This window comes from Equus quagga, chromosome 2, assembly GCF_021613505.1.
Source record: "Equus quagga isolate Etosha38 chromosome 2, UCLA_HA_Equagga_1.0, whole genome shotgun sequence".
NCBI lineage: Eukaryota > Metazoa > Chordata > Mammalia > Perissodactyla > Equidae > Equus > Equus quagga.
The window spans coordinates 151218448-151242775 of NC_060268.1; the positions used below are offsets into that span (position 1 = coordinate 151218448).

At 37.3% G+C, this 24328-nt stretch overlaps 1 protein-coding gene across 2 annotated transcripts in view; it reads right to left on the minus strand.

Moving 5' to 3' along the window:
* The window catches only part of LOC124236360 (cytochrome P450 2C21-like), a 66488-nt gene that overhangs the window by 29304 nt on the left and 12856 nt on the right, over positions 1-24328 (minus strand). Inside the window, exon 5 of one of the 2 annotated variants that reach the window (XM_046655318.1) lies at positions 3057-3156. In XM_046655318.1, coding sequence (XP_046511274.1) covers positions 3057-3156 — 100 coding nt within the window. Of the gene's footprint in view, positions 1-3056; positions 3240-24328 lie in introns of those variants that run through there. The other variant, XM_046655317.1, reaches the window with a different exon arrangement.

Consider the following 24328-nt stretch of genomic DNA (forward strand, 5'->3'; position numbering starts at 1 on the left):
GAAACTGATGACTTCATAAAACTGCCAACAGAAGATTAAGATGAAGAATCAATTACACAGGATTGAAGTAATTGGTGAAGATGGTTATAATTTCTATGAATTTCTGTTTGAAATAGTGATGATTTTCTGACTTTTTGTTTTCTAAGGATTTAAGGAAATCTTCTCTTTTCCTAAAGCTAATTATGACTTATAGCAATTTGGTAAAATTATAGCTTTGTAAGCAGATTTGAAATATTTATCTTTTTTCTCCCTACCAGATCCCTCCAGAATTTGGAATCTTTTAATGAATGAGTATTGTTTTCATGCCAATACACTTATTTGCGTAAGTTCAAAAAGAATCTCTTCTCCTTAAAACAGGGCCCAATTGGAAACATTGCCTATATTACCAAAGCTTTGAATGTAACATCATATATGAGAGAAACATGCAGACTCAGAAATGACAAAATAGTTTTTGAGGAATAAAGGTTGACCTTATGGAAAAGAAACACCTGGAAACATTGGCCTGGTATCTTGCTCACAGGATTCCCAGAAACATTACCGCATGAGTAAACAAGGTTATTTACTGCCAGGTACAAGAATTCTAAGGATATTGGGGAGTACCTCAAGAAAAGAGAGTAATCCACCCAAATGTATAGGTATAGGAGGCAGACTCTGATGACAAGACATTGGCTTGGTTTTCCTGGCCTCCAGAGGCTTTTAAAGTTCAATCTGAGATTCCTTATAAAAAGTTGAAGCAAAGCAGATTTCAAAGAGCCTATATAATCAATTGTTATTTTTGCTGAACTTATGTAAATAATAGGGCCAGTTTGATTGAAACTAAACCAGTTTGGCCAACCAATGAGTCTTAATTGGCTATCTTTGGTAAAAATGAGGGTGATTTTAGAGAGAAAAATTATGTTGCAGTAGAAACTATAATACATCCTTGGAAATTAGTCTCTATTTCTGATAATTGTCCTTGAGATTGTTGTTTTGTATCTATTAACTGGACAGGATCCTGAGTTCTAGTCTCCTGAAATATCTGGCAACAAATCTCCAAAATAATGTTTTCAATTTTCTCCATCATCTTCAATTGGAATAACTGAAAACTGATCCTCCCCTTTTTCCTGAGGACTTGCAAATGGAACCTAGACAATTTGTTATAAACTTAAGAGAGATTCATGTCTGTTCCTGTGTAAGCCACTCAGAAAGATACCTGAATACCTGATGACATCATCAGAGACATTTCAAACAGAAAAAGATTCTTCAAGCCTGACGTCTAGAAACCCTTTGACTGGCTGCTCTCTGGGCTCAGAAACGGGTCTATAATTTTCTACAACTATTAACCTGTTTTCTTATTAAATATCTGGTTCTTGCTTACACAATATAGGCCTAACTTTGGAATCCCACCTGCATCTACAACTGACTAAGAGACTGCTCCAAGGAGATGGAACAACTGATGCCCCTACTCAGCAAGAAGTAGCTCCAGAAGACAAGACCACCAGTCTCGTTACCCTAGAGATAAAGAGAGAGTGGGGCCGGCCTGGTGGTACAGTGGTTAAGTTTGAAAATACTGCTTCCATGGCCCGGGGTTCACTGGTTCAGATCCTGGGAACATGGCTACGCACCACTTATCAAGCCATGCTGTGGCAGGAATCTCACATATAAAGTAGAGGATAATGGGCACCGATGTTAGCTCAGGGACAATCTTCCTCAAGAAAAAAGAAGAGAATTGGCAGTGGATGTTAGCTCAGGAATAAGCTTCCTCAAAAATAAAAAAAGAAGAAGGAGAGTAAAACTTCTCAGGAGGGGGATGAGACAGAATAATGATGGCACTCTGCCTCTCACTCTTTGCCACCAGATCTGGCACCTCCCAGCCCAGCTATTTCTGGAGTCGAGATAAGCTACTTTCCAACGGCAAAACTTTGCCCAAGCAGTCAACCCTGACTCCTGCATGTACATATGTACAGCACATCGAGAAGAGAGCTATATGACCTTCGTGCGGTAGCAATAGTGAGCAGCTCCACCTTGTTAGACCTACTGGGCAGGTGCAGGGACTGAAACCCCAAGGGGGCATGTGCAGCAGAAGCCACGAGAAAGAGGGAAGAAGAATGTCTCTGGAGGCAGAGAATCATGACACCAGTCTTCTCCCCTCACCCCTGAAAGACTCAGGATAGCTCCTGTCAGAGAGCCAGCCAGAAAGCCTCTTCCCTGTGCTGTCTCTCTTGTGCTTAAGCATAAGCCCCAACAAAACCTCCTCTGAGACTTTGGTTGTGCCTCTTGCCAATCTCTATTACACAGAGAGCCTTAGACCCTAGGGTCATTATCTCAAAGTAGGGATTCGATAACTTGTTGAGTATATTGTATACTCAAGAAACCTATGCAAAATTATTATTATTCACATTTTTAAGAAATATGAATTAAAGCTCAAAGAGATTTTAAAACTACCCAAGGCTCTGTGTTAACAAGAGGATGAGCTGGGATGCTGATATAATCTCTTCAACTGCCAAGCCCAAACCACAGGAAGGATCTTCCAGGGACAGTGCTCTGGTAACTAGCTGTCTCAGGGAAGATAGAGTTTAGATAATTCCTTCAAGAGTTAGAGAGCCATTGCTATAAAAACGGCTAGGAGTAGAGCAGTTCTTCACTCATTCATGGAGCAATTATAATGGAAACTGTGAAATTTCTTGAACCTTTACTTGTTTCCTCAATTTCAAATCAACATGTGTTTTTAGAACAATTTTAGTGTTGTGACTCTGAGAATTAGTAGATTTCTTTAATTGAAAGCTGTTTCATTAGCATTAAGTTCACCAAGGAATAATTACTGGGAAAGGAACCCAAGTCACAATACGGACAGGGAATTCTTACTTTTGGCAATGGCAACAACCATTTCATAGATCTCATTCCATCTGGCAGCCTTCTGGCTGGATACTTTTAAAAATCATGTCTGGGTTTCCAGTGGACATTTCCCTTTAAAACCACTTCTTTAAAACATGGTACCTGGGACCATATAATACTTAGATATAAAGCTGTCTTCTTTACTTTTTTGGAGCAGTTGGAAGAAAATTAATCATACTTACCTTGCTTAGAGATTTGCTGATGTTCTTGGTATTTATCTGTAAAATGTTTCCAACAATTGGCAGAGGAGTGGGGCCAGGTGGCAGCTTCCCTTTCACATAGCTTTGATTCCACAGAAAAAGAAGAATCAAACAAGAAAGACAAATCACCAGGACTATGAAGGGATCCATCGATGTGCTTTGCATAAATGCAATGGAAAGCTTGGAATCCACAGATTTTATAAATGCCACATGCAAGCTGATTACAAAACTTCACTAAGTCTTTGAACTTTGAATAAATATTGTCTTATCTTTAGAGGACTTTGGCCTACAGGTGCATTAAACAGATAGTCACCATAGTATTGATAAACTTCTAAATTTTCAGTTAAATAACCAACTGAAAAATAACTCTCACTTCTTCAGAGTTGGCCTTGCTTTAATAGTGTTCATGAAAGATGTCAGATTTTCAAAAAGATGGAATTCATGATCCTGACAAATGATGAAAGAGAATGTCTCTTGTATCAGAATTCATCATCATATGTGCAGATGCAAGAAGCTCTCTCTTAGTGACTTTTCCCAGAAAATCCAGGGAAAGATCAGAATCAGAGGCAGTAAGGAGGAGGCAGGGTAAACAGATGAGTATATGGCACCGGTTTGCTGTTACAGGGGAGTGGATATATCCCAACTCTCTTGGCAGAACCCTTTTCTATATGTCAGGAGTTCTGACACCACTTACTCCCAAAGGGTGTGCAGGGTCAACAGGCAGTAGACAGTAGACAAGAACCTACCAAGTCAAGGAAAGAAGTCACTCAAACACAACAGTGGAAAGTCACTTGGTCCAATCACTCATCCTTCTCCTTGCACATCCATTTCCACTGAGGGTCCTATAACCAGACCCTACACTGCCTGTTCTTACTTGAGTGAGGAAAGATGCTTGAGCATTCAATGCTATAAATATGTAAAAGTGTCTACAAACTCACAGACATCAACAAAACTCAAAAAATATTTGAGGAAATTCAACAACATAACAAATATAAAAATTAGAAATCAGAAAACTGGACACAGCACCATGGCCAAGTGGTCAAGTTCACATGCTCTGCTTCGGTGGCCTAGGGTTTCACCAGTTTAGATCCTGAGTGTGGACGTGACCCCACTCATCAGGCCATGCTGAGGTGGCATACCACATAGCACAACCAGAGGCACTCACAACTAGAATATACAACTATGTACTGGGGAGCTTTGGGGAGAAGAAGAAGGGGGGAAAAAAGAAGAGGTTTGGCAACAGTTGTTAGCTCAGTTTCCAATTAAAAAAGAAAAACCAGAAAACTAATCCATGGAGAAGATAACTTAGAGAAAACAGAAAAATGTTCAGGTAAGTATAGTATCATCAGATACATTTAGCCACATAAGAATAAATTATTAGAAAAAAGAACCCTTGCCAATTAAGAATATGATCGCAAAAATATTTTCTAAAATAAACAGATATGCTTAGTAACAACATGTATTTAGCAGCAGTTTGACTTAGTTAGCAAGAAGGTATTGGGAAAACAAGAGTTTCCTCAAGAATAGAGTACAAAATAATAACGATGAAAACCATAAACAAAGCTAAGCGGGATGCAAAATAGTTCCATAGTTCTAGTGATTTATTATAGGACTTTCTAGAAGAGAGTAAAAAATAATCAAATGTAAAAAGAAGCAAAGGAAATTGAAGAAAATTTTCCTAAACAGATGAAAAATCTGAAGGATCCACCACGTTCTAAGTAAAATTAAAATTAAATAACAAAAAAACAACCCCATAATCTTGTGAAACCAGAGAACACCAAGAAAAACAAAAACAAAACACTAAGAAGTTTTAGAGAAGAAAAGGAATTTATGAAGAATGAGACTCGGTTTAGAATCAAGCTTCCCATAAACAATGCTTATAAATGATAAACCTTAGTGGAGTAAAATCTTCAAATGTTCAACAGGAAATGATTTTCAAAATTATTATTCTATGCAAGATACACTAGAGTTCAAGAATAAGGTCAAAGTACAGACATTTTTGCGCCTGTAAACAGTCACACATTTTATAATCTTGAAGCCATTTTGGAAATAATTACTTGAGAAAATTTCAACAAAATAAATCTATATCCAGGAGAAGGGAGAATGTGGGATACCAAAAGAATAATGGGCAAAAGACAAGTGAAACATTTGGAGTCTAAATAATGATGGAAAATGTGGGAGTAAAGCTTAAAGAAATTGTTGTTACTTTTAAAAGGAAAAGGGACTAAAATTCCAGAAGTTTTCAAAAAATATGTAAAACATAGAATAAAGGGGTTTGTTGGCAGTCTGAGAACTGTGTGTGTTATATTATAGTAAGGCTGTTGATATTAATTATCATCTTTGTATAGATAGATACAAAACAATTAAAATACAAAATTTGTTAACTAAAAGTTTAAAGTACGCCACCTGGAACAAAATACACCTTTCATTTTAGTAGGGCAAAATCAAAATGAAACAAAGAAATCTTGATCAATGCAGCTAAAGGCATATAAAAGTATGAGGTCTATTAAGCATGTCATAAAAATCATCAGGTGAGGGACTATGATTTCTCATTTCCTGCAAAGATTGGATGGGTATTTGAAAGAAGCACCTCCTGAATATATTGCCCAATAACCACTATGAACCATAAATATGAAGGCTAAAAACAAATTCTGGGTTTCAAAAGTGCAAAATAACAATGATGAAAACGACAAAGTTAAGTGGTATGGACAACAGTTCTAGAAGGTTCTTCATTGCTACCAAGTATATCAATAACACTTATTTTGGATGAGTGTTATCCAAACTTATCCAAAATAAGTGTGTTTTGAATATTTCAGTATCCTAATTTCATAATATTGCTACATCAATATTCAACAAACATATAACCAACACCACAAGAATGAATGAAGAAATACTTTAGAGGCTCTTCTATACCAGATATTTTCCACCCTGTTGGCTCACTGAATCTTCAAAAGATGCTTTGTAATAGAAATTTTTAGGCTGAGTTACCTTGATAGATTCAGATATCCCCCTGGCCAGTTAATAAAGAGTAGGGCTGGAATCTAGGATATCTGACACATCACATATGCCAATTATCATTTCAGAAAAGAAGGAATGAGTTCCCATACAACAGCAGCATGGAGGGAAAGAAGTCCCCATCTTAGCAGCCATGCCATATATACAGCCCAGCACAGGACTCCCAAATGTTGCTTAATCTGCTACACCGCCAGGGATGAACAGTGCTCAGTCGCACAGCAGGAAGAGTTAATCTAGAGGAAGTCAACCAAGAGGTCCTGAGAGACAAGGGCTTCCCTCCATAGCTTCTGTAGCAGCAGAGAAGCAAGGCTAATGAGAAGTCAACAGGTGTGAGAGCTGAGGGTGGAGAATAGGTAACTAACCACATCAAAAATACTTCAGTCTGCAAAGATCACCATGTGTAGATTCCACAGACAAGAATGTAATAGATTTAGACCAGCACTAAAGGTAATAAAATCAAAATGCCACTTTATACCACATAAAAGAATCTAATTGAAGAAGTCTTCTGTAAAACCACTATTAGAATCTTAGATGAAGTGTCTAGAATTGTACAGTGCTTTGTAAAAGGAAAGAAATTGCTTTCCTTAATTCAAAAGGAATAATTTCTTTTATGTGTGAAGTTTGTGGAGCACTTTGTGAATATCTTATTGTTTGAATCTCATAATGAGCCCATGAGATGGACATTTTTTGTCCATTTTACAGATGAGGAAAACGAGAATCAGAACTGAAAGGATTCACCCGAATCTCCACAAGTCTCCATTTCTAAGATGGGATGAAGACTTCAACTCTGATTTTATAACTTGTGAACTCTACACTGGAAAGTAATTCAATTCAATGACATGTCACAAACATGTGTTGGGTAATTATTATCTATCTTGCAGTCTCACTATGGCAATAAACAATTTCTTCAAAATTAAACAGTTACAGAGTCAACAATTTCACCATGGGTAAATAAAAATGAGAGTTCAGAAAAGTTTGTCCCTTTGTGATCTGTAAAACTTCAGGAAGCCAGGATTCAAAGACTCAAAGAACTTGATTTCAGAGAAATGCAGCTATTAGCTGTCCAATCCCATATCTGATGTACACTGCCTCCTGACATTTCTGGTCTTGGAAGAAGAGCAGATATTGAAACAATATATATTTTCTCTCCCTCTCTCTATCTCTCTCTCTCTCACTGTCTTCAGAGCAGTCCCTTTGCCTGAGGAACTTGCGTCTTAGCTCTGTTTATGCAACATTTCTGGGGGTTCATATGTTGAGCCATGTTACTCTTCATAGAAGAAAGAAAACACAGAAATAATTGAGCTAGAATGGATCTTAGAAATCATCTAACAAAATTCCTTACTTCTTTCTTTTAAGAGCAATGTATTAATGGTTAAGAGAGGCAAAACTCTGCCTATAGTCACACAGTGGGTTAATATCAGAACTGCTAGTTGAAGGGTCTTTGTGTCCTCAAATATAAGATTTTTTAAATCATCCACGTCTAAAGAAATTTTAAACCTAATGTTGAATGTAGGAAACATTTCCTTTTAAATTTAACACTTTCTTATACACACACATGAGATAGCTGAAAGGTCGTGAAAGTTTGTAATGACCTGTCTTACCCTAGATGGTACAGACATCAAAGTTTAGGGAGCAGCATTCTTTTACCTGAAACTCTCAATCAGAACTCAAAAAGAAACTGAGGTATTCATCCAAGATATATTCTCTTGCCTCCTGCTCTTGGTGACCATCAAAATGTTTAACAAAAATACCTAGGAATATTTGAGTACAGAATCTACCTTCTAAATACCCTGCCAAGGATTCTAATTTGTGGGTGGGTAGGGGATAGGCATAAGTTCATCTTAAAAATGATCCCACCCCTCAAGCCAGGATCGTTCAGTACAAAGAGGGAACTTCCCTGCTAGAAAGAGTTCTCCTACCAGGAAAGGAAGAGCAAGTGAGCAACGAGCTTCTCCAGTTTTTCAGGTCACTGCGCAAATGTCCAGCTTCAGTCTCGCCCCACCCAGACTGGCAAAGCTGAGGTGTATAGGGATGGCTAAGAACAAGGAATAAAAGTAGGGACCACTAATAGCAGCCACACAGCAGGAGTGATTATAATCCACAGTAACCTGCTCAGGAGACAAACCCAGCAGATTTCACCATTGATAAAACCAACAGCCAGCACAGCCACCTTGGACCCCCTGCAGCTTACACCAGCTTTTGCCCCAAGGTATTCACATTCACTGATGCCAGCTACTGGAGTCCCTCCACACTCTCTGACCCATGCCATCTAGAGTTTGAGAACCACTCCAGAAGCCAGTTCAGGCTTCCGATGCCATGGGAGTGCAAGACACTGATATAGACCCCCCGGGTGACACCCATGCTAGGTGCACACTTGGACCTAACCCTCCAGTTGAGCACCTGCAAGTCCCCAGCCCAAATCCCATTGCCAGAATTCACTGCTGTGCACACACTTGGTGGGAGAGTGTGGAGCCACAAGAGAGCATGCTGGCAGTCAGATGCAACCATTTGTGGGTCCAAATCAGGCCCTGTCTTCTGCCACTGGCCTACATCACCATACACACCTATAGCTAGCCCCTCTAGCTGTGCACCTGCACACCCTTAGCCTAATCCCCATCCCCAACCTTCACCACACTGCACACACCTGGGAGTGGGGAGAGTGAGCAGCCATGGGAGGGCATGCCAACATTCAGGGCCCTGCAACTTCCAGTGAGCCCTTAGTTGGCCTGACCCTTGCTGCCTACCCTCGTCCCTACAGACTATATGAGTGTCTGCACTTGGCCATGACACACATAGGAACTGCAACTCAGTTTGTGCATGCTGCTGGCTCTGGCCACCACTGAGGCTTGCACAGGTCCCTGGCCTCTAGTGCAGCCACTGCAGACTTCCATCTTTGACCACCAAGGTCCATACAGCTGTCAATGCTGTGGACTAATACAGCCTGAGCCAGAAAGACATCACGCCCCTGTGCCCTCACTGCTGCCACATGCTCCCACACTTTGCATACAGCACCGCTTGACCTGGGGTCACAGCATTTTCCAGCATGCCCCACCCACAGGTGAAACTCCTCTCTTACCAAAGTCAGTCCATAAACAACAGAAAAGGTGACTGCTTTTTCAAATGTTCACACTCCTATGCAAGCATCCAGGGATCATGAAGAATCAGGGAAAAATGACTCCACTAAAGGACTACAGTAAGTCTTCAGTAACTGGCTTCAAAGAAATAGAGTTCCAGGAACTGCCAAACAAAGATTATAAATAGTTGTTCTATTGATGCTCAGAGAGCTACAAGAGAACATAGATAAACAATTTAATGATATGTGGAAACAATAAAAGAACAAAATGAGATGTTCAAGACAGAGATAGAAAACATAAAAAAGAATCAAAGAAATTTCAGAGCTGAAGAATACAACGACTGAATTGAAGAATTCAAAAGAGAGTTTCAAGAGTAATGTTAAAATTTATATAATGTATAAACCAATGTTAACTCAATGAAAACATTAAGTATTTTAAAAAATGATTTTCTTAAGATACACAAATGAGCAGTATATTTGTGGATCATTTACAGAAACTTGAGATTTGTTGGAACATTTGATTATTACTTATAGTTGAATTCTTTTCAAAACATGCTTACATTAACCTCATTTTTGTTTACGCTACATTAAACATGAGCAAATTAGTTACAAGAAGGTACTTTAAATCTGTCTTCAGAAAAGGACACACATATCAGGTTTGTATTCAGTGCTGATGTCTCATTAATGGATCTATATTGTTTTAAGAAATATAGAGATTCAAAACACTTTTTAAAATAGAAAACCTTGAAAATAAACAAACCAATTTTGAAGCTGAAAGATACAATGACTGAACTTAAGAATTCAAGAGAGAGTTTCAACAGCAGACTGAAACAAGTAGAGGAAAGAATCAGAGAGAATCAGAGTAAAAAGAAAAGACAATAAAAAGAAATGAAGAAAGCTTATGGGACATGTGGGACACCACAAAACAGAAAAAATGTATGTATTATTGGGTCCAAGAAGGAAAAGAGAAGGGAAAAGGGGTAGAAGGCTTATTTAAAGAAATAATGACTGACAAGTTCTCAAATCTGGGAAGAGATGTGGGCATGAAATTTCATAAAGCTAATAGGTCACCCCAAAATTTCAATCCAAAATTATTTCCTCCAAAACACATATAATAAAACTGTTTAAAATCAAAGACAAAGAGAGAATTGTAAAAGCAGAAAGAGAAAATATATTTCTCTCATGGAAATAACCCCTTCTCGCAGAAGGTTATCAGACATCTTTGAGACCGGGGAAAATGGGAAAGAAAGAATCAGCCAAGAAAGAATACTTTACCCAGCAAAGTTATCCTTCAGAAATGAAGGCAAGATAAAGACTTTCCCAAATAAACAAAGGCTCAGGCAATTCATCCTCAATAAATCTGCAGTAAAAGAAATGCTGTCCCTGTGTGCAGGCCTCTTAGGCTCAGTTTCTCTGGAGAGTACACCTCACTTTCCTGTGAGAGGAAAACAACTATCTGCTCCAAAAAACTTCCAGAGAGAACCTGTACAATTGTACAAACTTGTACACACTGTAGAGGGAAACTGTCTTCTGACTCATTCTCCCCTAACTTACTAGACACCTGATACTTCCAAGTAGTGAGACTTGTGAAGATTTGGGGACACAAGTTAGCCTTTCCACAGTGATAAATCTGGTTGTGACATTCAGGTTAAAACTTCATCCTTTCTCTGGAGTAATTACCACCCTCCTCTCTGCTCTCTGTGTTTCAGAAATTTTTTGAAGTCTTGTTAGCTGCTCCCTGTACTCTTCCACTTCGTCTTCCAAGACTAATTAATTTTCATTTGTCATTAGTTTATAATCATTTCAATGAGATCCTGACACAAGAAAAGATAATGAAGGTTTCTAATCTGCTATGTACACTGGAACTTTTCTGAGGTAAATTTCTAAAATAAAGTTGTTCATAAAAGAAAAAATTAAAATAAAAATTATTTACCTCCCTCAAAGTTCTTATTTTTGAAACCTGGTTTCCCGGAAACAGACTTCTGGACTAACAAAATCCTTTAGGTACATCTTCTGCCTAAATGGCAACAGCATTCTTATGAGTCTAACCTTTTAGAATACTTCTCAGACTGTAGAAATTTTTCCAGGCTGTCTCAATAAATTCCTGGAATTTCCACTTATGCTTCTATAAAAAGAGTTCCCATCTTCCCTACCCCAGCATTACAACACTGTATTTTCAGAATGAGGAACGATTTCTGCGAGAACATACCTATCATTGAAAGTGGCCTCTTTTTAGGAAAACCAATATACAATCTTAGGCCAATTCATGATGGCTGTTGCTTGACACAAAGCACCTCCCAGTGGAATCCAGACACTGCACCAAAACTTTATTGCTTTCCTACTTCCCACACCGCCCTTCACTTCTCAGTCACCAACCCCTATTCTACAAAATTGTCTCATTTTTATCCCTTAATTAAATTTGGACAAATGATAGCTAGTGGTACAGAATTTTCAATAATGAAGCTTTTCAAAGAGAAATAAGATGCAGGAAACTAACAGTGTCTTGCCAGATTTCTATTCTGAAATTCACCCCATTTGCCATCTCTAGTCACAGCTGTGACCTTGGGTGCTTTATCAGAAGCAGGAGTGCACATCTCAAGGTGGTGCTTGTTGTCTCTGTCCCAGAAGAAAATAAATCAAATGCAGTGCTTATCAAATTTTCAATGGTAAATTCAGACTGTTGATGGTGCTTTACCTAGGAATGATTTAGTGAAATTATTTGGCAAATTAGTTTGCCAGAATATTTAATCACAATAAATACAAAATAACTTACATTGTTATAAAGTTAAACCATCATAGAAACTGAATAGCACAGTATTAGGAAAAGCTGCTGTATGGTATGGTAGGCTGCAGATTAGTTGGCCCAATCTTCATTTCCAACCACCTTACCCTTTCCTTGCCTAAAAATTCCATTCACCTTCCTTTTTGCAGTTAAGATGGGCATGCAGTATATGTTTTCTGAATGAGATATGAGCAAAAGCCTGTTGGTGTCACTTCTCTTTCCTTCTTCTTACTCAAAACATGGATGCGAAGGTGGAGGTGACGCAGACATCATCTTGGGACTGCAGTATTTAAGCATGAAGATGAAGGACAGCATACTAAGTATGGAGAAAGAAAACGGAAGAAGCCTGAGTCTGTGATGTGTCAGGCCTCTGTACTAACCCTAGACTGACTCACCACAAGACTCCTTGTATGTAAGATAAATAAACAACTATTTTTTAAGACACTGTTAATTGGGCTGTCTCTTATTTGTAAACAAACATCATCTTAATTGGTAAAAAATGGGTAAATTAGGGCCATATCATGGACAACATCAAAAGACTAAATCAAGAGCATGAAATTTTCTTCTCTGTTAAAGAACTTAGTTGGACTCAGTATTACCTACAGACTTGTTATGAAGTTGAAATTGTTCAAAAGCTAATATGACAGCACTTCCTAGAACAGATTATAGAGAAAGAGAATGGAATCCCAAAGACGAGATGGGGCTGACCACTGTTTTATTCCAGATGTGAGGCAATAGGCAACTCGGTCTAGGAAACAAATGCAGGAATGAATAGGAATTACAAATAAAAGGGACAGTATAAACAGGAAGACAGAGGGGTTGGGGAATTAATTATCCAGAAGAGATGAAACTAAGGGTAGGGGTAGTGTGGATGCTGAGGATAAGGGACTGAGTAAACAGTGCTCTCACAAGTTGATGATTATGTGAGGGAATGAACTTGATAAGGACAACTAAGATTGATTTAGGACTGAGGAGATTATGTGAAACAGAATTGACAACAAGGGGCTAATTTTAAATATTGACTAGAGGGTCAAAAGAATTGTGTGTGTGTATATATATATGTATATATATATATATATATACATATTATTATATATTCTAGCCAGTCCATAGGCCAGCATTAATTTATAATGCTCTTATAATCTCAAGGTGACTTGTGGTATGTCTAATATTATGTAACCAACAACACTAAGGCAGGCATTACCCTCTGAACAGGTGTACATCTTAGACAGTTATCTCCCTTATTAACATTGGCTTTCCACAGTTTTCTAGCTTGTCAAATCAAAATTACTTTGAAGTCAGTGAGAAGAGCAGTGTACTCATAAACCAATATTAATATTTCCAGCTGTTGACATGAATTTGGATATTTAGTGGCTACATACACATATCCCATAAAAATTAAGCTATACTATATAGAAAGCAGTGTTAGAAGAAATCAAGGAAAGCCTAAGTAAATAGAAACATATTCCATGCCATGAATTGACTTAATGTTGTCAAGACAGCATTACTAGAGTAATGCTACAAAGACAGCAGAGTAGGAAGATCCTGGAATCACTCGCTCCACAGAAACTATTGACCTGGTGTTAACTGTGTGAAGTAAGGATTTGGGGATTCTGGAGTCAAATGAACACTTACAGCATCCAGAGGAGTGGTTGATAAGAAAGAAGTTGATAAATTTCAGTGTCTAGCGACAACCATTCCCCATACGCCAGGTCCCCTGCAGGCAGCTATGAGGACAGTGCCTCATATACCAGTGGCAGATTGCTAGTCTTCGGGTGACCAACAGGGACCTTGTCCGACAAAAATCAAGGTTTTGTGTTGATCACCTGCTTTTGATTACTGAGGGGCTGGCACAGAGCCTGGCCATTATACAAGGGCCCACAGGCTGAACAAACTTCCTGAAGAGTGTAGGATAGGGGGATTTAAATGGACAGATTGTTTTTTTAAGAAATTCTTATTAGATTCAGGCATTTGAGGAAATCTGGTCAGGTAAATGACTGGCTGTGCAGATCACAGAACAGAGACTTCAGTGCCTACATAAGACAAGAACAATTGTTTGGAAAAATCACTAAAGAAATAGATTACTGAAGACTGTATCAAGTAACAACAGCAATCCCTGGGAGCAGAAAGAATGCCATTTCCAAAGTTACCACATTACATTATTCAAAATGCTCAGCTCTCAACCAAAATTACAACACTTTCACAGAAATGTGAAAGGATGGCCCTTAAACAGGAACATAATAAGAATAAATTAACAGAAGAAAAGAAGAAATTAACAGAAATCATCCCTGAGGGTGCCTGTATATAGGACTTACTGGACAAAAATTTTAAATTCAATGTCTTAAATATGCTGAAAGAGCAGAAGGAAATCATGGAGAAAGAAATAAAGGAAATTAGGAGAATAATAATGAACAAGTAGACTACGTCATTAAAGAAATAGAAAACATAAAAAATAACCAAATATAAATTCTGGAGCTAAAAAGTATAATAGGTGAAAATTTTTTTTAAATTCACTACATTGGTTCAACAGCAGATTTGAGCAGGTAAAAGAAAGAAACAACAAGCTTGAGGACAGTGAAGCTGGAATTACCCAGTTGGAAGAGCAGAAAGAAAAAAGAAGGAATAAAAATAAACAGAGACTATGGTACACTGAGAGACATACTGAAAAACACATTATGGGAGTGATATGAAGACTCTTCTACAGGAGAAGAGAGAGAAAGGCTCAGAAATATATTTGAAGAAAGAATGGCTGAAACATCCCAAACTTGATGATTGACATGATTCTACATAACCAAGAAGATCAATGAAATCCAAGCAGAATAAACTCAGACTCATACCAAGACAGTTTTAATTTAAAAAAAACAACAAGAGAAAGAGAGTATCTTGAAAGCAGGAGGAGAAATTTCCTCATCTTGTACACAGGATCATAAAAAAGTAAGAGCTGATTTCTCATCAGAAACATTGGAGCTCGGAAAACAATGGGAGAATATTTAAAGTGACAACAGAAAAATGATTTATCATGTCAAAGGACCATCAAATAATTAATAAGATTACAGTTTCTGTCAAGGCATGTGAGGAGCTGACAGATTGCGACTCCACCCTAACAACAAATAAAAAGCTGAGCAAACTGAAACATCAATAATTCTTCTTGGATCCAAAGAGAAGTGAAGTCACAGGGAAAACCACTGCTTTCACAATTGGAGAGACAGAAAAGTAGATACAGGCAATCATGATTTAGCAGAGCAGAAACCTCTGTGGGAACCACTACCAGGGTGGGAAACCTAAACTGCAATAACTATTTGCTGGACGCTTAGTGTGGACAAGTCTGAGAGTTAAAAACTCTAGAGGGATCCAATCATATAGGAGAACCCACACTTCTGAGTATTTTACTTTCAGGAGCTCTAACAGGTCCTCCCAGTTAGTATCAAAGTACTCTTTTGCTTCTGGCAAGGAGAGGAGCCAAGGAACCATTTTGAAATATACCAGAGCATTTCGTTGTTCTTCACAAGGTCCACCCTCAGAAGAAACTATTTTACCAGAGCCTGACCTGCCTGGGTTTTACCGGAGCCTAAGACAGCTGAGTGAAGAGGATACCCAACTGCAGCGGGCTCTAGGCTTCCACGAGAGAGAAAGGAAATTCACAACCCCAGTCTCCCCTAGCCATTCTGTTCCACCTAAGAGGAGAGAGGAAAAACTGAGAAGTGCTGGTGAAGTTCACAGTCCAAGGGCACAGGATCAAAAAAAAAAAAAAAAAAAAGAATGAGACCTAATTATAGGATATTTAAGTCTTTAATTCATTTTGATTTTATTTTTGTTTATGGTGTAAGATAGTTTCTTTTGCATGTAGCTATCCAGCTTTCCCAATACCATTTATTGGAGAAACTGTCTTTTCCCTGTTGTATATTGTTGCCTTCTTTGTCAAAGACTAATTGATGATATATGGATAGTATTATTTCTGGGCTCTCTATTCTGTGCCCTTGGTCTATGTGTCTGTTTTTTAGCCAGTATCATACTGTTTTATTATTATAGCTTTGTAATATAGTTTGAAACCCGGGAGTGTCATACCTCCAGCTTTGATATTGTTTCTCAAGATTGCTTTTGCTATTCAGAGTCTCTTCTGTTTTCATATAAATTTCAGGATTATTTGTTCTAGTTCTGTGAGAAATGCCATTGGTATTTTGATAGGGATTGCATTGAATCTGTAGATCACTTTGGGTAGTAAGGAAATTTTAACAGTGTTAGTTCTTCCAATCCATGAGCACATTGTATCTTTCCATTTATTTGTGTCCTCTTCAATTTCTTTCATTAATGTCTCTAGTTTTCAGAGTACGGTTCTTTCACTTTCTTGTTTAAATCTCTTCCTAGGTATTTTATTCTTTTTGTTACAATTGCAAATGGGACTTTTTTTCTTAATTTTTCTTTCTGATAGTTTGTTATTAATGTATAGAAATGCAACAGACTTCTGTATATTAATTTTGTATCTTGCAATTTTACTGAAATCATTTATTAGTTCTAATAGCTTTTGGTGGGGCCTTTAGGGTTTCTACATATAGTATCACATCATCAGCAAATGGTGAGTTTTACTGCTTCTTTCCCAAATTGGGTGCCTTTTATTTCTTTTTACTACCAAATGTCTCTGACTAGATCTTCCAATACTATGTTAATAAAAGCAACAACTGTGAGCATCCTTTTCTTGTTCCCGATCTTAGAGGAAAGGCTTTCAAACTTTTCACCACTGAATATAATATTAGCTGTGGGTTTGTCATATATAACCTTTATTATATTTAAGTATGTTTCCTCTATACCCACATTGTTGCAAGTTTTTCTCATAAGTTTAAGTTGAATTTTGTCAAGTGCTTTTTCTTCATCCATTGAGATGATCATATGACTTTTATCCTTCTCTTTGTGGTGTATAACATTGATTGATTTGCAGGTATTGAGCCATCCTTGCACTCTTGGAATAAACCCCACTTGATCATGGTATATTATCCTTTTAATGTATTGTTGAATTTTGTTTGTTAATATTTTTCTCAGGGTTTTTGCATCCATATTTCACCTGTAATTTTATTTTTGTAGTGTCTTTGTCTGGTTTTGGTATCAGGGTAGTGTGGGTCTTGCAAAATGCACCTGGAAGCATTCTTTCCTCTTCAATATTTTAGAATTATTTGAGAAGGATAGGTATTAACTCTTCTTGAAATCTTTGGTAGTATTCACATGTGAAGCCATCTGGACCTGGACTTTTGTGTGTTGAGAACTTTTTGATAACTGATTCAATTTAATTGCTAGTAATCAGTCTATTCAGATTTTCTCTTTCTTCCTGATTCAGTCTTGGAAGATTGTATGTTACTATGAATTTATCTATTTCTTCTAGGTCGTCCAATTTGTTTGCATATAATTGTTCATAGTAGTCTCTTATGATCCTTTGTATTTGTGTGCTATCAGTTGTAACTTCTCCCCTTTCATTTCTTTTTTCTTTTTTTTTTTTTTTGAGGAAGATTAGCCCTGAGGTAAGATCTGCTGCCAATGCTCCTCTTTTTTTGCTGAGGAAGATTGGCCCTGAACTGACATCAATGTCCATCTTCCTCTATTTTACATGTGGCACACCTGCCACAGCATCCTTGACAAGTGGTGCATAGGTCCACACCCAGGATCCAAACTGGTGAACCCTGGGCCGCCAAAGCAGAACGTGTGAACTTAACCTCTGTACCACTGAGTGGGCCCCTCATTTCTTTTTTTAAATTATTTATACTTTATCTCTTTTTTCTTGATTCATCTAGCTAAAGTTTATCAATTTTAGTTATTTTTTCAAAGAATCACCTCTTAATTTCATTGATGTTTTCTATTGTTTTTTTTAGTCTCTATTTCATTATTTCCACTCTGATATTTATTATTTCTTTCCTTCTGCTAACTTTGGGGGTTTTTTGTTCTTCTTGTTCTAGTTCCTTTAGGTGTAAGGAAAGATTATTTAATTACAATTTTCCTTGTTTTTTGAGGTAGACCTGTATAGCCGTGAACTTCCCTCTTAGAACAGCTTTTGCCACTTCCCCTAGATGTTGGAAAGTTGTGTTTCCATTTTGATTTGTATCAAGGTATTATTTGATTTCCTCTGATTTCTTTGTTGACCAATTGGTTTTTCAGTAACCTCTTGTTTGGTCCCAACGTGTTTGTGTTTTTTCCAGGTTTCTTCTTGTAACCGATTTCTATTTTCATACCATTGTAATCAGAAAAGATGTTTGAGATAATTTCAATATTTTTAAGTGTATTGAGACTTGTCTTGTGACCTAAAATGTCATCTATCTTGGAGAATGTTCCATGTGCACTTGAAAAGAATGTGCATTCTGCTGTATTTTGATAGAATGTTCTGTACATATCTGTTAAGTGCATCTGATCTAATGTATCAATTAAGGTCACTGTTTTCTTTCTGATTTTCTATCTGAAGGATCTATCCATTGATGTTAGTGGGGTATTAAAGTCCCCTAGTATTATTGTGTTGCTATCAGTTTCCCTCTTTCTGTCTAATATTTGGTTTATATATTTAGGAACTCCTATTTGGGGCACATAAATATTTATAAACATTATAATCTCCTGTTGGATTGACTTCTTTATTATTATGTCATGCTTTTCTTTGTCTTTCGTTACAGTCTTTGTTTTAAAGTGTATTTTGTCTGCTATGAGTATTGGTGCCCTTTCTTTCTTTTCATTTCCGTTTGCAATAAATATCTTTTTCCATTCCTTCACTTTTGGTTTGTATGTGTTTTTAGATCTGAAGTGTGTCTCTCATAAGCAACATATAGATAAGGGGGTTTTCTTTATCCATGTAGCCACCCTGTCTCTTTTGACCAGAGCATTTAGTCCATTTACATTTAAAGTGATCATTTATACGTATGTACTTAGTGCCATTTTGTTAATTATTTTCTGGCAGTTTTTGTAGTTCTCTGTTCTTTTCTTCTCTTGCTTTCCTCTCTTGTGGGTTGATGACTTTCTTTGGTTTCTTTATTTATGTTTGGATTTCTTTCTCTTTATTTTTTGTGTATCTATTATAGGTTTTTGTTTTGTGGTTACCGTGAGTTTCACGTATAACAACCTATATACATAGCAGTGTATTTTAAGGTGATGTTTGCTTACATTTAAATGAATTCTAAAAGTTCTATATTTTTAATACCCCCACCCCGACTTTTATGTTTTAGACATCACATTTTACATCTTTTTAATTTTTGTATCCATTAAATAATTATTGTAGTTATAGATGATTTTACTACTTTTGTCTTTTAATTTTCATACTAGTTTTATAATTGGTTGAACCCCTACCTTTCCTATATATTTGGCTTTACCAGTGAGATTTTTCTCTTTAATATATTTTCTTATTTCAAGTTATGGGCTTTTCTTTTTCACTTAAAAAGTCCCTTTAACATTTCTTGTAATGGTGGTGTAGTGTGATGGATTACTTTAGCTTTTGCTTATCTGGGAAACTCTTTATCTCTCTTTCAATTCCAAATGCTCAACTTGCTGGGTAAAGTATTCTTGGTGTAAGTTTTTTCCTTTCAGCACTTTGGGTAAATCATACCACTCTCTTTTAGCCTGTAAAGTTTCTGCTGAAAAATCTGCTGATGTCTTATGGGGGTTTCTTTGTATGTAACTAGCTATTTTTCTCTTGCTGCTTTTAAAATTCTCTTTTTACATTTAAGTTTTGGCAATTTAATTATGATTCCTCTTGGTATGGATCTCTTTGGATTTATCTTGTTTGGGACTTTCTGTGCTTCCTGGACCTCGGTTTAGGTTTCCTTCCCCAGGTTAGGAAAATTTATAACCATTATGTCTTCATATAAGATTTCTACCCCTTTCTCTCTTTTCTCCTTCAGGGACCCTTTTAATGTGAATTTTAGTACACTTGATGTCGTCCCATTGGTACCTTAAACTAGTCTCACTTTTTTTAACTCTTTTTTCTGTTTGCTGTTCTGATTGGTTGATTTTCACGACCTTGTCTTGGAGGTCACTGATCTGCTGTATATCATCTAGTCTGCTGTTGATTCCATCTGATGTACTTTTCATTTAAGCTATTGTATTTTTCAGGTCTGATTGGTTCTTTCTTATATTTTCTATCTTTCTTTGTTGAAGTGCTCATTGTGCTCATCCATTCTTTCCCTGACTTCAGTGAGCATTCTTATGACCATTACTTTGAACTCTTTATCAGGCAGGTCACTTATCTCCATTTTGTTTAATTCTTTTTCTGATATTTTGTGTTGCTTTTTTGTTAGGAACATATTCCTCCATTTTCTCTTTTTTGCCTAGTGCTCTGTGTTTATTTCTAAATATTAGTTAAGTCAGCTACCTTTCCAAGCTTGAATGAGTAGCCCTATGTAGGAAATTTTTTATAGGCGCCAAAAACATAGACTTCCCTGGCCACCTAGGCCATGCACTCAAAGGATGTCTCCTATGTGGGATACATGAGCCCTCCTGTTGTGTCCAGGCTGTGACTATGGTTTGTTGCTGTGTGGGACTGGATCTCAGCTCACTGCACAGATGTGGTTGTAACCACTGCAGTGCATTGGTAAGTAGGGCAGGCCCCTGTCCTGGCTTCAGGGAGAATCCACAGCTACTGTAGCACATGATGTGTGGTGCTGTCCCATAGCCTGCTGCTAGGCACATTTCTGACTTCAGCAACACATCGGTGGGCAGAACTCGCCACCTGCCTGTCTGAGAGGCACATCTGCAACTGCTGCAGCAATTTGATGTGTGGGGTGTTCAATGTGGTGCACCCAATGTCAATAGCAGGTTGGAGGGAGAATTTCAAAATGGCACCGGCCAGCTCCGTATTAGCAAGGTAGCCTGAGATTGCAAAAGTGGCTCCTGTCGCTATCTCAGTCCCTGGGGTGGAGTCTTGACTGAGTCATGCCTCTCTGGCAGATGCTTTCAAGTTAGCAAATCGGTCTTCTTCACCTGTAGTCTAGGCACTTTTCAAACTGGTGTTTTTGTGCTGTTTTCTGGTTTGTATGAATCTGTATGAAAACTCCTTAAGAGTGGGTTTTTCATTCCCTATAGTTTTATAATTTTCCTGGATATAATCCCCATTGATTTCAAAGTCTGGTATTTGGGGTCTCTCCTCTGTAGGATCTCAGGGTTGTGGTGCCTGATACAGAGCATGAATTCCTTGCTTTTCAGCAAAACATTAAACTACTTTGAGACATCTCCCAATTGTACATTGCTGCAGGTGGGGGGTGGTTTTCCTTTGGTGAGCCCCTGAGTCTGCCTCTTTTATTTGTCTCAATTATGACACTTTATCATTTGCTGTGGAGGGTCTGCTCATCTAATCGTCAGATCACTTACAGAGGGTATTAGACCAAAGGTAGTTGTATATCTGTTGTCAGTTGGAGGAGGTGTCTGTGTGAGTTCAGGATCTTCCTATGCTGCCATCTTGAACCTCCTCCCATATAAAGAATCAATTTAAAATGGATTGTTTGGTCCGCCCCAGTGGTGTGGCAGTTAAGTTTGTATGCTCCACTTTGATAGCTGGGGTTCACAAGTTTGGATTCCAGGCACAGACCCTACACACCATTCATCAACCCATTCTGTGGGGGCATCCCACACACAAAATATTGGAAAATTGGCACAGACGTTAACTCTGCAAGAATTTTCCTCAAGCAAAAAGAGGAAATTGGCAACAGATATTAGCTCAGGGTCAATCTTCCTCGCCAAAATAAATAAGTAAATAAATAAAATGGATTATAAAACTAAATGACACAGCTAAAATTATAACACTATGAGAGGCAAACATAGGCATGAATCTTTGTGACCTTGTACTAGGTATTTTTTTCTTAGATATGACACCAAAAGCATGAGGAAATCCCCCAAAAAACAGATACAGTGGAATTCCTCAAAATTAAAAAATTTTCTGTTTCAAATGAAAACATCAAGAAGTAAAAAGAGAACCTACAAAGTGGGATAAAATATTGGCAAAATATCTGATAAGAGATTTCTATCTAAAATACATAAGAACCTTTACAACTCAATAACAAAAACAAATAACCAGAGAATAAATGGGCTAATAATCTGAATAGACATGACTCCAAAGGTTATATACAAATGGCCAATAAAAACATGAAAATATGATCAACATAATTAATCATCAGGGGTTGCAAACCAAAACTACAATAAAAGACCATTTCACACGCATTGAGATTGCTATAATCAAAACTAAAGATAATAACAATTGTTGATGTGGATGTGGAGAAATTGGAACGCTCACACAATGCTAGTGGGAATATGAAATGGTGCAGTTGCTTTTCTGCCTGTTTTCTTCTAAAAGTTTTATTGCTTTAGCTTTTCTATTTGGATTTTTGATCCAGTCACAGTTCCTCAAAAGGTTAAACATAGAGTTACAACATCACATAGCATTCCATGCCTAGGTGTACATCCAAGAGAAATAAAAACATGTCCGCACAAAAACTTGTACACAAATGTTCACAGAAGCATTACTCATAATAGTCAAAAAATGGAAAAGTGAAATGCCCATCAATCTGTGAATGAATAGTGTGGTATACCCATCCAATGGAATATTATTCATCCATAAAAAGGAACAAAGTCCTGATACATGCTACAATGATGACAAACCTTGAAAACATGCTAAGTGAAAGTAGGTTTTCAGTTATGTTAAGTGAAAGAAGCTAGTCACAAAAGACCACATATTGTAAATTCAACATCTCTAAAATATCCCAAATAAGCTGATCTACAGGGACAGGAAGTAGATGAGTGGTTGCCTAGGGCTGGGATATTTGGGAAAAACTAGGAAGTGACTGCTAAATGATATAGGGCTTTTTTTAGGGCGTTAAAATGTTCTGAAGTTGATTGTGATGATGATTTTGGAACTCTGAAAATACTAAAAAGCCATTGAATTGTGTGCTTCAAGTAGGCAAGTGGTATGATATGTGAATGATGTCTCAATAAAGCTGTTACCAAAAAATAAGTTAATCTGAACCTTAAATACATTGTGAGGCCAGAGAAACAATACTGTTCTTAAGTATAGTGTTCAAGTAATATACACTTGAAATAGAAATACCAGAGATCTAAGAACTAGTCTTGACTTGAGATTAATGAAGAGGCTTCATAGCATTAAGGAATCCCCAATAATTGTGTGCAAAATATGGAGAACTGGTGTAGGTGCATTCTTCTGGAAAAGTGTCCACACATTTAATTAAATTCACAAATTAACAGGACCCAGAAAAGAATAAGAATCATTGCTCTAGCAGAAGATGAGGCAGAGAGCAAAAATAATTTGCTTCTTTCCTCTTCAAGTTTCTTCGAATCATTTCATCTTCTCACTTTATTATATCTAGAGCACATGATTTAAAGGTCTATCTCAAATTCTATGGGTAATACTTTGAATTTCATATCCTTCAGCATCTTTGACTCACTTAATATCTTGCCCTAATAACTCATTTTTCACGTCTTTGCAGTGCTACAAAGTAGTTGAATAAAATAAGGATGACTCACCTCAACTTCTATCTATGAGAATTTTGTACAAACACAAGTGTCCTCATAGTATCTACATTAACTTTGTCACAGTTTTTCAACTTGATCCTACCACTATTTAAATTCACCATCCAAACCTTTCCCTCTTTGGCTAAACTTCACATATGAGACTTTTGGTATCATCCTTGAAATTTCCTAACCAATCCCCGGAAATTTGTTTCCCAACTTTCCCTCTTTACTAAAACCAGTCTCTATAGGAATCCTCTGACACAAAGTCTAGTCAAATCCAACGACCTTTCCAGGGACAGCATTTTTTACTTCCCAATTTTTCTGTTCCGTTTCTTCTGAAATGTTACTACTGCTTTGACTTGCATCAAAGCAGACTTCGGCACAGCCTAATTGATTCTTGTCCTATGACTCTGAGAATATGACAAGATGAAAAACCTTGATTTTGTTTCAGATTCCTCTGAACTTCTGTGGCCCAGATTGTCATCAAGTACAAGTTTAAAGAAATGAAAAATCACCAAACTAGTCTTTGAACCTTATTCTCATCATATAGATCCTTCTATGCACAGGATAATTTTTCCTAATAATTATCTGAATTCCATTCTTGCCTTTGCTCATATTTCTTCCTTATCAAATCAAAATTTTCTGTGACAGCATTCATGCTTACAGATTACTTGGCAAACACTAATTTCCAGCTCTTTATCTTTCCAAGTTCATTTTGGGTTACACTCAATTAAGGCTTCCCTTTTCCGTCTACCTAAATTTATGCACTTCTTTCTCTCTCATTATTGTTTTTATCTTCAGGTCCGCTTTATCTGATATAAGTATGGATACACCCACTTTCTTTTGCTTGCCATTTGCTTGGAGATTCATCTTCCATCCCCTCTCTCTGATGCTATGTTTGTCTTTAGA